This window comes from Danio aesculapii, chromosome 11 (genome assembly GCF_903798145.1).
Source record: "Danio aesculapii chromosome 11, fDanAes4.1, whole genome shotgun sequence".
Classification (NCBI taxonomy): domain Eukaryota; kingdom Metazoa; phylum Chordata; class Actinopteri; order Cypriniformes; family Danionidae; genus Danio; species Danio aesculapii.
The window spans coordinates 18,172,733-18,187,053 of NC_079445.1; the positions used below are offsets into that span (position 1 = coordinate 18,172,733).

Here is a 14,321-nt window from a genome sequence, read left to right on the forward strand (position 1 = left end):
ACACTTCCTTGATGCGTGTTATTTTAACCCAATAACCCTGTGACGTGTGTAAAGAAGAAATGGTTTTTCTTGGTGTAAATTAACACTGAAACAATGACATTTTTGTTCTCGAATCCACCGATTGGTTACTGATTAAACTCACCTGCAGACATTTACATTTAATTCGAGATCTCGATAACAGCAAAAATGAGGGAAGTACATTTTTATTCGGTTTTTGTTCTTGTTTGTGGCCCAAAAATTGGAATTGCTCTTAAACTGAACACTGTTTGCTTATTGATGGGTGTAATTAACCTTTAAAATGGTGTTGACTGTGTTAATGATTTTAACCAACAGAATGCCTAAATGTAAATGCAACAAACAAGAATAAAAACCTAAAAACCGAATAAAAATGTACTTCCCTCATTTTTGCTGTTATCGAGATCTCGAAATGCAACAAAATGACTAAATGTAAATGCAGAAAACTTAGGTTTGGGTTTGGCTCTCTTCTGGTATGTAAGATTTGCTTTAGATAATCTTACATGGACTAGATAAAGAGATTTTTTTGCTTTGGGGAAATCTTTTTTTTTTTAAACTAATACCTTTATTTGATTATTTTTGAAGGACCATATGACTTATAATACAATAATTGTGTATTTTATATTATAATAAATTTGCACACAGTTTATGCAATAATATTTTACAATATTACATTTTAGAGACCTAGCCAATATCAACCTTAAGCACTTTAATGTCACATTAAAATGGATTTAATGTCAACATGATATAAAATTAAGACAATTTACTTTATTAATGTATGCTTGTGCACAGAAATAAAGGTATGCAATCTGTCACTGGGGTGGTACCTTTTCGAAAGGTACAAATTTGTACCTAAATGTTCCATATTAATACCTCAAGGGTACATATTAGTACCTAAAAAGTACACAAGTGTTCCCCCTAAAATTTTTAAGTACTAAAATATACTTTTCAGGTACCAATATGGACCCTTCAAATACAAATGTGTACCTTTTGAAAAGGTACCACCCCAGTGACAGCTCGCGTAAGGAGAGTGTAGGTTTAAAAGAAAAGCATGTATTAAATATAAAATCATCTCTTAATAAATTCAAAATTAAACAACTCAAATTGGTATTTATTTATTAATTAATTAATTACTTTGTTTAGTTTTGTAAATTCTTCTTTAAATCTTGCTCTTTCTATGTTTCACATTAACATGGCACATTATAAAAGTAAAGTGGATTGCAAACCTTTTTTCATCGACTTCAAACAAAGGATTTTGCATTGCTTAACTGTATAATGAGGACTGCTATGCACAGAGGGGGATTTGGGGAGACTGGAGGATTATTTTTGCGTCACGTTAGCAAAGTACAAACATCAGCATGGTGCCATACTGTGCTCAGATGAACTCTGCACATAATTCCAAGCAAACACACACTCGCATATATTTGTGTGAATAAAGTTATTTGACATTTTTGTCATTAATTACTCACCCTCATGTTGTTTCAATCACCCGAGTCCTTCATTCAATGATATTTAAGATAATTTGAATGAAATCTGAAATCTTCTGTCCTCCATAGTCCTCAAGGTTCCTGAACTTTTTAAAGCCCGGGAAGGTACCTAGAACATTATTAAAAGCTTTAATGTGTCATCAGTGGTTTAACCATAATTTTATCAAACTATGAGGAGAATTCTATGTGCAAAATTAAACAAAAATGGCTTGGTTATTTAGTGCAGTGCAGGATGCGAGTTCGTAAGAGCACGATTCACTGTATGTGCGTCACCCTGCTGACGTATAACCTGAATATGCATGTGCTTTGTTTCAAGTAAGACGTAGTACCTTTTTTGAGCTTTGAACATTTCAGGACCCTTGCTGTCTATGGGGGTCAGAGAGCTTTCAGATTTTACCCAAAATATCTTAATATTTATTTCAAAGATGAACAAGGTCTCAGGGTTTTGCAATGACGTGAGGGGGAGTAGTTATTAATGACAGAATTTAAACCTCTTTGAAGAAATATTTTAATGTACTGTCCAGACCAACAGGTTTCCCAATCTTCTCTGAAACGTATCTATTTCTCAGAAAACTGTGAAGGTTTTTTCACCAATTCTTTCTTTTCAGCTTGTGGCACATTTCAGTCCCCATACATGCATTCCATATTACAGCATCACCAGGCTGATTTTCCAGCATAACCTGTTTATTTGTATTGTTCTGTACTTAAAGTGACAGTCTACCATTTCTAACGCATATTATGCAAGCAAGTTCAATACTACACAGCTGAGACCTAAACCTACAGTCATGATGCAGTACAAGTGATTTCTAGTGCTGTTTTAGGTTATGTAGCAGCTGATTTATCGAAAGGCACATAGCGTACTTTACAATTAAATTTATATTTTCAACACACTGATAGACAAAATAGAATGGTTCTGTTTTTTCCAGTGAGAGGGGTTCTTGGGGGTAACACTTTAGTTTATGTACAAATCCCCATAATTAACGACTGGCTCATTACCTAATATACATAAACCCTATTATTAAGATACATAAATTACATATTAACATACATAAACTCAACTATTGACTAATTACTGTAATAAGCAGCAAACTCTTGAGCTAAAAATCTTAGTTAATGTTTTTTAATAGTAAGAATTTTACCTTACACTGTAAAATGCTGGGTTCCACACAATTCCATCATGTTGTCCCAACACAGATCGATTAAGTTAACTTAATTGGTTTATGCTCAACCCTCTCAAATTTGTAAAAACGATTAAGTTGTCCCCAAAAAACTCAAGAATTTGATTTGTTTCAACTGATTTTTAAACAAGTAGTTTGAACAAGCAGCAAAAGTTCTTTTTCGTGTGTAAAAGTGTGACTTTTTTTGTCAGTTGTGTATTTTAAAGTCATTTCTATCACATGAAGACCCTCTGCAGTAATTCATAGTATGCTATGTTCACGCTTCAGAATTAAGTTTTACTTTCAGACTTTTGTGCTTTCTTTTTTAAAGTGGAATGTCTTTTATGTTCAAATGCATTTCTTCCACCAGTTTTAGTAACTATTCGTTAGTTTAAACCTGGTCTCTGTTTGATCAGTTTTAAAGTGAGATAATCTGAAATATATGTGTATGTTTCCAGCTCGAGCAAGAGCAGTTTGGAGACTGTGTAGGAAGTTCAGAAAAAAGGCGAGCTGAGCAACTGTCTGGTGCAGGATAGAGAACAAAGAGAGTCTCTTGTACAGGGCCAGCACTACACACTGTAATTCTCACCAATTACCTCTACACAAACACCCGCACACAGAGGAAAAAGATCCCAGAACAGACACCGCCTGTGTGAGCGGAGACTAATATCACACTGAAAGAAAAGCCAAATGTGTCCAATAGATAAAAACAGAGAAACTTTTAGAATGAGGAGATTATTAAATGAGTAAATTATTCATGCTTTCGGTTTATAAGGAGATTTGAAAGCAGAATCTGCTAAAGTTTTGTTGAACTCTTTCACACTCAGTGAATATATAAACATGCAACGTTGTAAAAGTCTATATTTTTTGTGTGTAAACGAGTATATGGTGGGCATAGTGAGCACAATGAAAAAGAACTTTGCATTAATGATAAGCTTTGTCGGTTTGCTATTGGCTGGCAAAACAGAAAGTTCTGCCCTTAAGCCACTGTTGTTTTGTTGGACAGGTCTGACTGCTCAAACAAGCAAAGTCTTGCGCGCCAATGTTTTTGTAGTCGAACTAGAACTCAAAGTCATTGTGGTGACAAAAGGATAGTTCACCGCAAAAATAAAAACAAAATTTATTCATCCTCCTTTTGTTCCAAGCCAGTTTAAAATTCTATTTTTTAACTAAAAAGACTTATTAAAATAATGCTGGGATTAAAACAAACATTTATTTATTCATTCATTCATTCATTTTCTTTTTGGCTTGGTCCCTTTATTAATCTGGGGTCGCCACAGCGGAATGAACCGCCAACTTATCCAGCATGTTTTACGCAGCGGATGCCCTTCCAGCTGCGACCCATCTCTGGAAAACATCCATGCACACTCATTCACACACATAGACTAAGGATAATTTAGTCTACCCAATTCACCTATACCACAAGTTTTTGGACTTGTGAAAGACACCGGAGTACCTTGAGCGTGATTAAATAATGAGGATAAGGAGGTGTCTTCACATAGTGTAAACATGGTACTTTCATTGTGTTTACTACAATAAAAAAGTTAAATACTATGAATATTTGCAAAATCAGACAGATTGTGTGTGTTTAAATCCCTTTGTGATTTAATACAAATAACATCATGGTATTTTAGTTAAATGATAGTTAACACAAACCAAACACGGTTTTGCTGCACTTAAAACTTTTTTTTTTTTTTTTCAATTTATTGAACTCTGGTTATAAAAATAGTGATCGATGTGCCAGAAAAGAGGGTCAATTCATTAGAAGTGCTGCACAGTGATATGTGTCTCAAAAATGCATTTGAACACCACATTAATGTCTGTTTTTTTTTTTTTTTTTTTTTTGGATTGACCCTTTGACCCCCAGCGCCTGAGTTTTAGGTTAATTGGATGTAAAAAAAAAAAAAAAAGTAGACTTTTTGTACGGGATTATTTGGTGGCGAAGGGGAACAAATACATTTTCATGGAATTAAACTTGGATAAAGTAAGCTATTAACATGCACACTTCACTCTATTTCACACATGACATATAGATACACGTATATACAGTAGTAGTGGCTGCAGTTTATTATTTAGCCAGATTAGTATATAAAAAAAAAAACATTTACAAAGTATAATTCATACATACACTACACAACACAATTCACATTTACAAAATCCAGTTCGTTAGTTCGAAACACGATTCATAAATACACAAATCCAATTTGGAAATTCAAAACACAATTCACAAATGAGCAAATCTAATTCATAAATTCAAAACATGATTAAAAAATACACAAATCCAATTCATAAATTCAAAACACAATTTATAAACACGCAAATTCCATTCGTAAGTTCAAACCACATTTCTTAAATTAACAAATCCAATTCGTAAATTCAAAACATGATTCAAAAATACAGATCCAATTCTGAAATTTTAAACAGAATTTAAAAATACACAAACTTAATTCATAAATTTAAAACATGATTTATAAATACACAAATTCCATTCATTAGTTCAAAACACAATTCTTAAATTCACAAATCCGGTTCAAAAATACACAAATGCAATTCGGAAATTCAAAACACGATTCATAAATATGGGTGACACTGTGACTCAGTGGTTAGCACTGTCGCCCCACAGCAAGGTCAGTGGTTCGAGTCCCAGCTGGGTCAGTTGGCATTTCTGTGTGGAGTTTGCATGTTCTCCCTGTGTTTGCGTGGGTCTGCCTCCGGGTGTTCTGGTTTTCCCCACAGTCCAAAGACATGCGCTATAGGTGAATTGAATTAACTAAATTGCCCGTATTGTATGCGTGTGCATGAGTGTGTATGGATGTTTTCCAGTACTGGGTTGCAGCTGGAAGGGCATCCGCTGCGTAAAACGTATGCTGGATTAGTTGGTGGTTCACGTGTGCATCGCTGCTGTTATGATAAACAACTTGTTGTGTTGTTTGTAATCAAATATGATTATTTGTTATTATCAACGTGTTGCTTGCCATGTGTTGTTGATGTAAGATTGTATTCAGTTTGATCGGAATATTCATATTGATTATAACGAGTGAGGGCTGTCAACGCGCGCGCGCGCACACACACACACACACACACACACACACACACACACACACACACACACACACACACACACACACACACACACACACACTGATTTGACAGCCTTAACAGCAGCACGGGCGAGAGGTGCGCCGGTCACTGAATCCAGCATGCTCTCAATCTCAACTCGCCGCACATTCTGTCTTTATATTATGCTCTGTGTTCATCATAAAGTCATCTGTGCTCAATGCTCAGGTGTTGTATCAAAATCTGACCCCAAGAGGAAAACTGCAGCCGCAGTTGAGTGAAACAGCGGTTTATAATAAACTTTTCATCAATCATTTTTCCCACAATTGACAGCAAGAACAAACATAGAAGCGTTTTCTGATTGACAAGCAGCAGCTACATGTGTTCAAAAGAATCTAAAACGCCAAATAGAATTAATCTATGCTGCATTTTCTAAAGTAATACAAGCTGTATCTAGCTTTTCACTTGTACGGTGGCTCTGAACTGTCAAAACACCTCTAAAAAAGGCTTTTTCGGACATTACATATTTGTTTACATGTACATGTTTACAACACGTTTTATTCAAGAACATTTGAGCTGGTTTCAGTCCTTAGCGCTTGCATTTTCATTTTATTTAAAAAGATGTTTAACTTACTTGTTGATTAAATCCCATTTTGTTATTTAAGCTATTATTTTTATGCAACAGTCAAGTTGCATGTTAATTTTCTATGAAGAAAAGGAAATAATACATTTTTTGCATGCTGTTTATGTACAATTGTTAATATAGGTCTATATAATCACCTTGCAAATTTAAAATGATAGCTTTTTTGCTTTGAGTATAGACAATTCAGCTCATAAGAGCAGTTCAATCTTTTATGAAGTTTGCTGTATAAAATATAACATTTTGAAATATTTATAATTATCGGCCTATATATATCGGCTATCGGCCTCCAAATCTGAAGAGTTATCGGTTATCGATATCGGCCAAAAAATCCATATCGGTGCATCCCTACCCCAAACCCAACCCCTAAAACCAAAACCCTCATTGGGGTATGAGCAAATCATACTAATATATATGAATGAGATTCTACAAATGAATACAAATTAGACACTAAATCAAAGTTACAAATCGCCATGAGAGTTGCACCAAAGCTTGTTTTAAATCAGTATTTAGTGAATTGCAAAGGGAGCTTACAAATCAACAGTGCTACAGATCAAAACAACTCAATCGCTATAGCCACGTGTGGCTTTGGATGCTAATTTATGATGATATTTCCTGGTGTGACTGTGAACATGCCTGAAATGTTTCTTTACCTTTTTTTGGCGTTTAAGCTTGATGACGCGTTTGTGTATTTTTATCACAACATGTTACTTGATTTGTTTAGCATAGAAGCATGGTGGTTTCTCGTTTTAACATCATAAAATTTAGAAGTTATTATTACACCTCTACTAACTCATACCAGTGGGATGTGTGTTAATTAAGTAGCAACCGGTCAGGGTGTGAGGGAGGTGACCTCTCTTGACAGATTAATGGACCGCAGAGGGAACCAAGCTACTGAAAGACACACACACACACACACACACACACGCACACACACACACACACACACACACACACACACACACACACACACACACACACACACACACACACACACCGTCTGTTGAGACTGGCACATTCTTTCATTTCACATTACTGATGCAAACCTAATGTTAATGTACACACAAAACATCAATCACAGACATGATGGAATGGACTAGATCAGTACAGCTGTCAGTCAAGTGTATGAATAGCAAAAGAGTCTGGATTTTTAGCAACTCAGTGCTTTCTTTCTTCCCTCCCCCTTTCTCCATTTTCCTCATTTTCTCTCCATCCCCTCCCAAGCTGCATGGGCTCATTTTTTCCACTCTCTCCAGGGAAACATTTTTTCTGTAGTCATATGCCTTTTGAGTGTAAGAGGTTTATGTTTGACTGAGTGAGGGTTTCATTAGCTGATATTAATGCATTTTTGTTGCACTCTGCGTGTGGTCCTAGATTATTTTTGATCTTTTTCACTCTCTCTTTTATACATGTACATGTTTTTGAGGGAGTACATAACACATCATCACTATGAAGAGTGATAATATTGGCAGATTTCTTTCCCTTGTGTGGGAGTTTTAAAGCTGGTTCCAATTAACTCAATTTACCATTTTATGATGATATAATTCATGGAGTATTATATAATTTGTGGAGCGAGGCTCTTTTTCAACCTTCAGGATTGATCTAAATCTACGCAGTATAATTATTTAACAGTGCGTGGGAGAGACATTTGTTGGATTACATTCGTTTTCAGGGCTTGTCATTTCAAATGTTTAAGACACCATGTGTTTTTGTGAGCATAAGATCATAACATTACCAATAAAACATGTTTGATGATATGTTTGACACAATGAAACCTTCAGTATTTTTGTGTGTCACAACTACACATACTTTTTTCAAAAATTGATTATCATAAGCTTAAAGTGTGAATGAAATGGAATAGGGCTGCACGATCGTTTCAGCATCAATATTGCAATGTGATCATTCACGATAGACACATCACAGGATATATGCAATGTTGAGTTTGTATTATAATTCATCATTTGCATGTGTTTTTGATGCCTGCAATTGTATAATGATTTTAAAAGCATTCAGGCATAAGAAATTGTACCATTTATGACTTTAACAATGATTCATTTTATTAAGTTATCTTTATTTTGATCACTCAGTTACTGTTCTTGAATACTGTTAGACTCGCGAAATGATAAAACATTTTTTTTTAATTGTATGTTTTTCTTGATTGTATCTATAGATTGTAATGCATGAAAATACTCACATGTGCAAGTGCAGCAACGCACTACAAATAGTAGAGGTGTACCTACACTGGTTTCAGTTCAATTCGATATTTCGGTGCGTCACGGTGCATTGACATTGCTTTCCATACAAAAGTATATTTTACTTCACAGCAGAACAATTCCTGTATTAAAATTTCTAAATATATTTATATATTATTTCTAATACAAATTTATCTTTTAATACAAAAAGTCAGATAAATGAAATGTACTTTAAAAAACTCAAATACATGCACAGAGTAACATATATTAACATATAGTAACATTATAGCAAATAAACAAATGTAAATATCCCGCTCGCTTTCTGAGCATCGTCGAGCAAGTTCTTATTGGTCACGCACTCAACAGAATAGTGTTGCACGATACCAAAAATTTTGACTTCGAAACAATACCTAATTAAATGTCATGATACTGATACTAATTTTGTCAGCAATCCAGCAGAGCTGTTTTAACCTAAATAAAACAGTTGCAGCTTTTGTTTAAAAAAAACTATAGAACCTTAATGTGAACTTTTTTTCCGATTTTATTTATTTATTTATTTTTTTATTTATTTATTTTTGCTCTTATCGTATACTTGCTCATTTATCATTAATATTTTTAAAAAAGAATTTCCTTTATTTTTAATTTATTATCATTATGTTTTTTTCCTTTAGAGGATATGTTTGTTTATAATTTATAAATTTAATTTATTTTATTTTGAGGGGATAGTGGGGAAAATAAGAAAAATAAGACAAACTGTAATTTTTCCTATGTTGTATTGTATACAGTGATGTGTTGTCTTGTTAAACACCAATAAAAAAAAAAAAATAAATAAAAAAATCTATAGAAAAAAGTACACATCATTTTTTGGTCTGATTCTCAAAGAACCTGGAGATGTTGCTTGGTCCTCACTGTTCATGCACAGTGATCTTGTCATATTCATATATAATTACATATTTATGTATTAATATAGGGGTGAATGACGTGTCATCTATTAAAAAAAAGAGTATTTGTTAAAGATAAACATTTATGTTGTTCTTCTGACAAGAGAATATTACAGCATCCCATAGCTTTAGATGATGTTTACAGACCTCTACTTTTTTGTCATGCGGTGTGACTGAGTTAAGTGTGACCATACTGATATGAGAATATATCTCAGCATATCACATTTGATGTGGCATGGTTTACACACAATCTCATGAAAAATAGATCTGCACAAAAAACAAATAAATCTGATTGTAAAGATTTATGGTGAAGTCACCATAAGAGTATCCATTTTCATTTTACATCAGATACAATTTGTCACAATATATGACAAATTTTAGACTCCGATGCAACAAATTGGTTTTTAAAAAATCCCATTTTCAATACAAAATCTAAAAAGGAAATTTAAGGATTAGGACTACACAGCTCAATCTGTGGATGTCAAATTTGTGAAGTAAAAATAATAATTCAAGGCTTATGTCACCCATTTTTGCACAATATTGGAATATATTTACCATATTTGTTGATATTTTTATATCTTTAACAATTAAAACATTAACTTCATAACATGTTTTCATTTTTTCATTTTTTTTCGGCTTAGTCCCTTTATTTATCAAGGGTTGCCACAGCGGAATGAACCGCCAGCTTATTCAGCATATGTTTTACGCAGCAGATGCCCTTCCTGCTGCAACTCATCACTGGGAAATAACATATTTTATATAATTTAAATGTGTGATTTGCTTTGCTGTGCTGTATCTCAGATATCAAGGACAGGGCGATCAGCTGCTGGGTTTACTTTTGGCCCGAATGAACTTTGGAGAATTTTGTTTTGTTTTCAGCCTTTTAACACAAAGCAGCACATGCATCTATTTATCATCAATGTAATGTGGAAAAGCGAGTGATTAAGCGCATAAAACGCTATTTCACCAATTCGTAGGTGATCTATCAATTCATACGTGCGAGTCATTTCCGTGATTCAGTGCACTTGTGCCGTGTCACTCAATCACGCAGCAGAGCAGTTCGTCATTCTCAAGGCTAATTTTTGCTTTCGGCTCTGCAGTGTGATCTTTACAGTCAGGCCCACGGTCATCATGCTCGACTTGAGTAAAGTTTGGGAGCCGAGCCGAAAGGAGAGGAGGAAATGTTACCTCACGCTAGCAGGTCAAAGGGCCACAGAGAGAGAGAGAGAGAGAGAGAGAGAGAGAGAGAAATGGAGCTTACTTTCATTTTCTCCATAACAGTGAAACGAGGTTTCTGCTGTAACATTTTAAGTAGTTGGAGTGTTTTAATTACTCGCTCGCCTCCCTCGTCATAGTAAGCTACCGCAATGTAGCGCATAATATGCGGTAAATGACTTTAGTACGTAATAACCGGTTATGATCTATTACTGAACCGATATCGAATTGTCCGCATCTGCATCACAGCGCACCAAAGAAACAATTAATTTTGACAGCCCTAGCAAATAGCACAGACACTCCCACTGCAGAATCATCCCAATTGATCTAACATTACAAATTCTTTCCAAATAGAGATATTAAGTCATCTGGTGAAATTGTATTCATATCACAATATTTATCGCAAAAAAAAAAATATGGCAATGCTAGGTTTTTCCAATATCGTGCAGCCCTACAACAGAGGCTGTGTTGTGTTTGCGATTTTCCCTTTTTTCAGCAATTTTCTTCTATTAATTGATTATGTTTGATCTTTATGGTTTACTTTTGGTACTTACTATGGTTTTGTGTGGGTAACAGGTCGTCCAGCATTTACACCAGTAAAAATGCTGTCATGTTTAAAAGACAACAGATTAGATATGAAGATGATTATAATGACATATAAATATAACAAAGCAAATGCCGTGCACAGATTATTTATTAAAATATACACTGTAATATCCCATAAAAAAGAGAGTAGCAACTTTACTTGCATGTTGTTGTTGTTGTTGTAGGAGGTTTTTGGTACTGGTTGCCCTTTCTGCAGTTGTAAACATATCAAAGTCACTGAATGACAGTCTAAATAGTTTCATCACTTTGTAGGCCTGGAACCGCTGGCCAAAAACTGGCAGATCAGCAAATGGTTACATCTTGATTAGTCTCTCAGGGCTCCATCACGGCTGGTGTTACAAATGGTCCCACTTCAGCTGCTCTACATTTCATCTTTCAATGATCATCATGAGAACAGATACAGTAGCTGTCAGTGTTTTAAGTTTAGCTATGTCATTGTTGTTTACAAATACATGTAATTTTTAACTACATTTTGAATAGGCTGCTCTTACCATAAAACATATTTTGTTGGAATGTGAACGTTTGAATACCATTAGACAACATTTTTATAAGGATAAGTCTTTGATAGACATTTTTAAAAAGGCACCACCAGGAAGAATCTTAAATTATTTATATAAAATTGAACTAAAAAATCATATTTAACTTTGAATATATTTTTGTTTGAATTTTATTTATTTCTATTTTATATATTTGTCGAAGTAACTTTTTATTGTAATACGAATTTGTTTTTATCATGTAATATTTTTATGTATATCCATTTTGCCATGAAATAGCCATAAGTTGCTGATGTGGCAATAAATAAATAATAAATAAACTACATTTTGAATAAGCCATCTGTAAGTTGATTGACGTGACATTCGTAAATACTCTTGTACTAATGTTTGAGCTTTGCTGATAAAAGCAATTCTGATCCAACCAATGGCATGAGTTTTGGGAGGGAGCTGAATATTTGACTGTCCAATGATGTGCTTTATAACCTGGAAACATGTTTGTTTACAAACAAGTAAATTTTAATCATGTTAGAGCTGTAGGAATAACATAAAATAAGTTCAAAAATAATGGACAAATATTACAGAAAAAAAACAAGTCTTTGTTTGTCTTAGCTATAGTGGCTTTTCTTGCATAATGTGACAGAATAAATATATACAGATTTTGACACAGACTCCCGTCAAAGCTCTGTAAGCTATTGTGTTCACAGTAATACCAGGAATCTGGTCCTACCTGAGGGGCTGTGATTGAAAAATGATTTGACTATTTGTCAAATAACTCTTTATTTCATTTTTAACATTGCACATATTAGGAAAACAAAACTTGCTGGTCGGCTGCAGAGAGTGATGTAAGCAGTTTTGCAAGATTTGACTTTTCATAATTTAGGAAGTTGAAGCAATAAAACTGAGACTTGCTGAGAGTTTTGAGGGGGCTTATGAATTGTGATCAAAGTAAATTACTAATTTCAACAAAATACATGACATTATTCAAACCTTGTTGATTAATATTAACATTTGTTATGTTGCAAAAGATGCGTGAATTTACACACTTCATAATTTACCCATACCCACTGTATATGAGGAAGTATGAACTTATCCCTCATTACAGCTTGCTTCTCTTATTTTCTCATGTATCCATATCTCGTGCCTCTTTTTTTATCTTTTTTATACCAAAAAGCTCTCTTATTTCTCTGCCTATCGCATAATAATGTGTTTTTTTTTGTCATAGCAAGTAATGCCTCTGCATTTAAGATAAAAAGCACTTTGTGTGGTTGAGAAATTTCTGCCGACTTCTGATCATCATCCATTTCTTCTACACACAGTGATCTCTCACCATGGCTCCGTTCCTGCGGATTGCCTTTAATGAATTTAACCTGGGAGAACTTCCTCCGATGACAGAGCAACCGTTCTGTGCCATCAAGATGAAGGAATCGCTTAGCACAGGTCAGTCAGGCTTTCAGACGCAACATTAAGCAGGCCCTCCAGGATTCTGTGAGTCCAGTGGTTCTTGAGATAAAAAAAAGAAAATTTCTACAAGAATTTAGTATATAGACCAATTCTCAGTATTAACTAGTGATCTACTATACATATTATTAAGATATTGGCTGTTTATGAGTACTTATAAAGTACCTTCATTAATGATCTTATTCTACAGTACATCACCAATCCTACTACCTTAGTAACTATTAATAAGCACTAAATTAGGAGTTTATTGAGTTAAAAGTGTTAGTTAATGGTTTGTTAATAGTGAAAATTGTACCATAAAATAAAGCATAACCAGATTTTTAAGTATTTTCATAGCAAAACACAAGAATTTCTGCAAATAATGCCATAAATTGTGAGAACAGCTGTCACAAAATCATTTTAGATTGCAAATATATGTTTAAAAACAAAAGTCACAGCAATTCCTGGAGGAATAAAGCTTCCTACAAGTGACGGTTGACATTTTGAGATATCTAAAACATGTAGACTATACAGAATTTGGGTCAAATTCTTCTGTTTGTCCACCAGAGCGGGGGAAAACACTGGTCCAGAGGAAGCCCACCATGTACCCTGCATGGAAATCCACATTTGACGCTCACATCTATGAGGGTCGTGTCATACAGGTGGTCCTGATGAAAACAGCAGAGGAGGCTCTGTCAGAAGCCACGGTCGGGGTTTCTGTTATTGCTGAACGCTGTAAAAAAGGCAACGGGCATGCAGAGTTCTGGGTGGACCTGCAGCCCTCGGGGAAGGTGATGATGTCCGTCCAGTTTTTTGTGGAGGATACAGATCTAGGTGGGTACATGCAAGGGCAAAGACATTTGTTTGAAAGTTTGGGTTTAGAAAAGTTTTTTTTATTTATAGAAAGCTCTTCTTGTGTACAATGGTGTATTTGTTCAACAATATGGTAAAACAGCAATATAGCCCATACCTGCCAACACTCCCGTTTTTTGTAGGAGTCTCCTGTATTTCAGACACATCTCCTACCACCCTCTCGTTTTGTTATTTCTCCCCGAAAACTCCCATAATTTCACCTCGATC

The 14,321-nt window shown here is 34.5% G+C and overlaps 1 protein-coding gene across 1 annotated transcript in view; it reads left to right on the forward strand.

Annotated features, from left to right (window-relative positions):
- Positions 1-14,321, forward strand: part of prkcdb (protein kinase C, delta b) — a 38,458-nt gene that overhangs the window by 4,469 nt on the left and 19,668 nt on the right. The window contains exons 2-3 of the mRNA XM_056467935.1: positions 13,121-13,241; positions 13,809-14,075. Of these exons, the coding sequence (XP_056323910.1) occupies positions 13,133-13,241; positions 13,809-14,075 (376 nt within the window). The 5' untranslated portion in view covers positions 13,121-13,132. The remainder of the gene's footprint in view (positions 1-13,120; positions 13,242-13,808; positions 14,076-14,321) is intronic.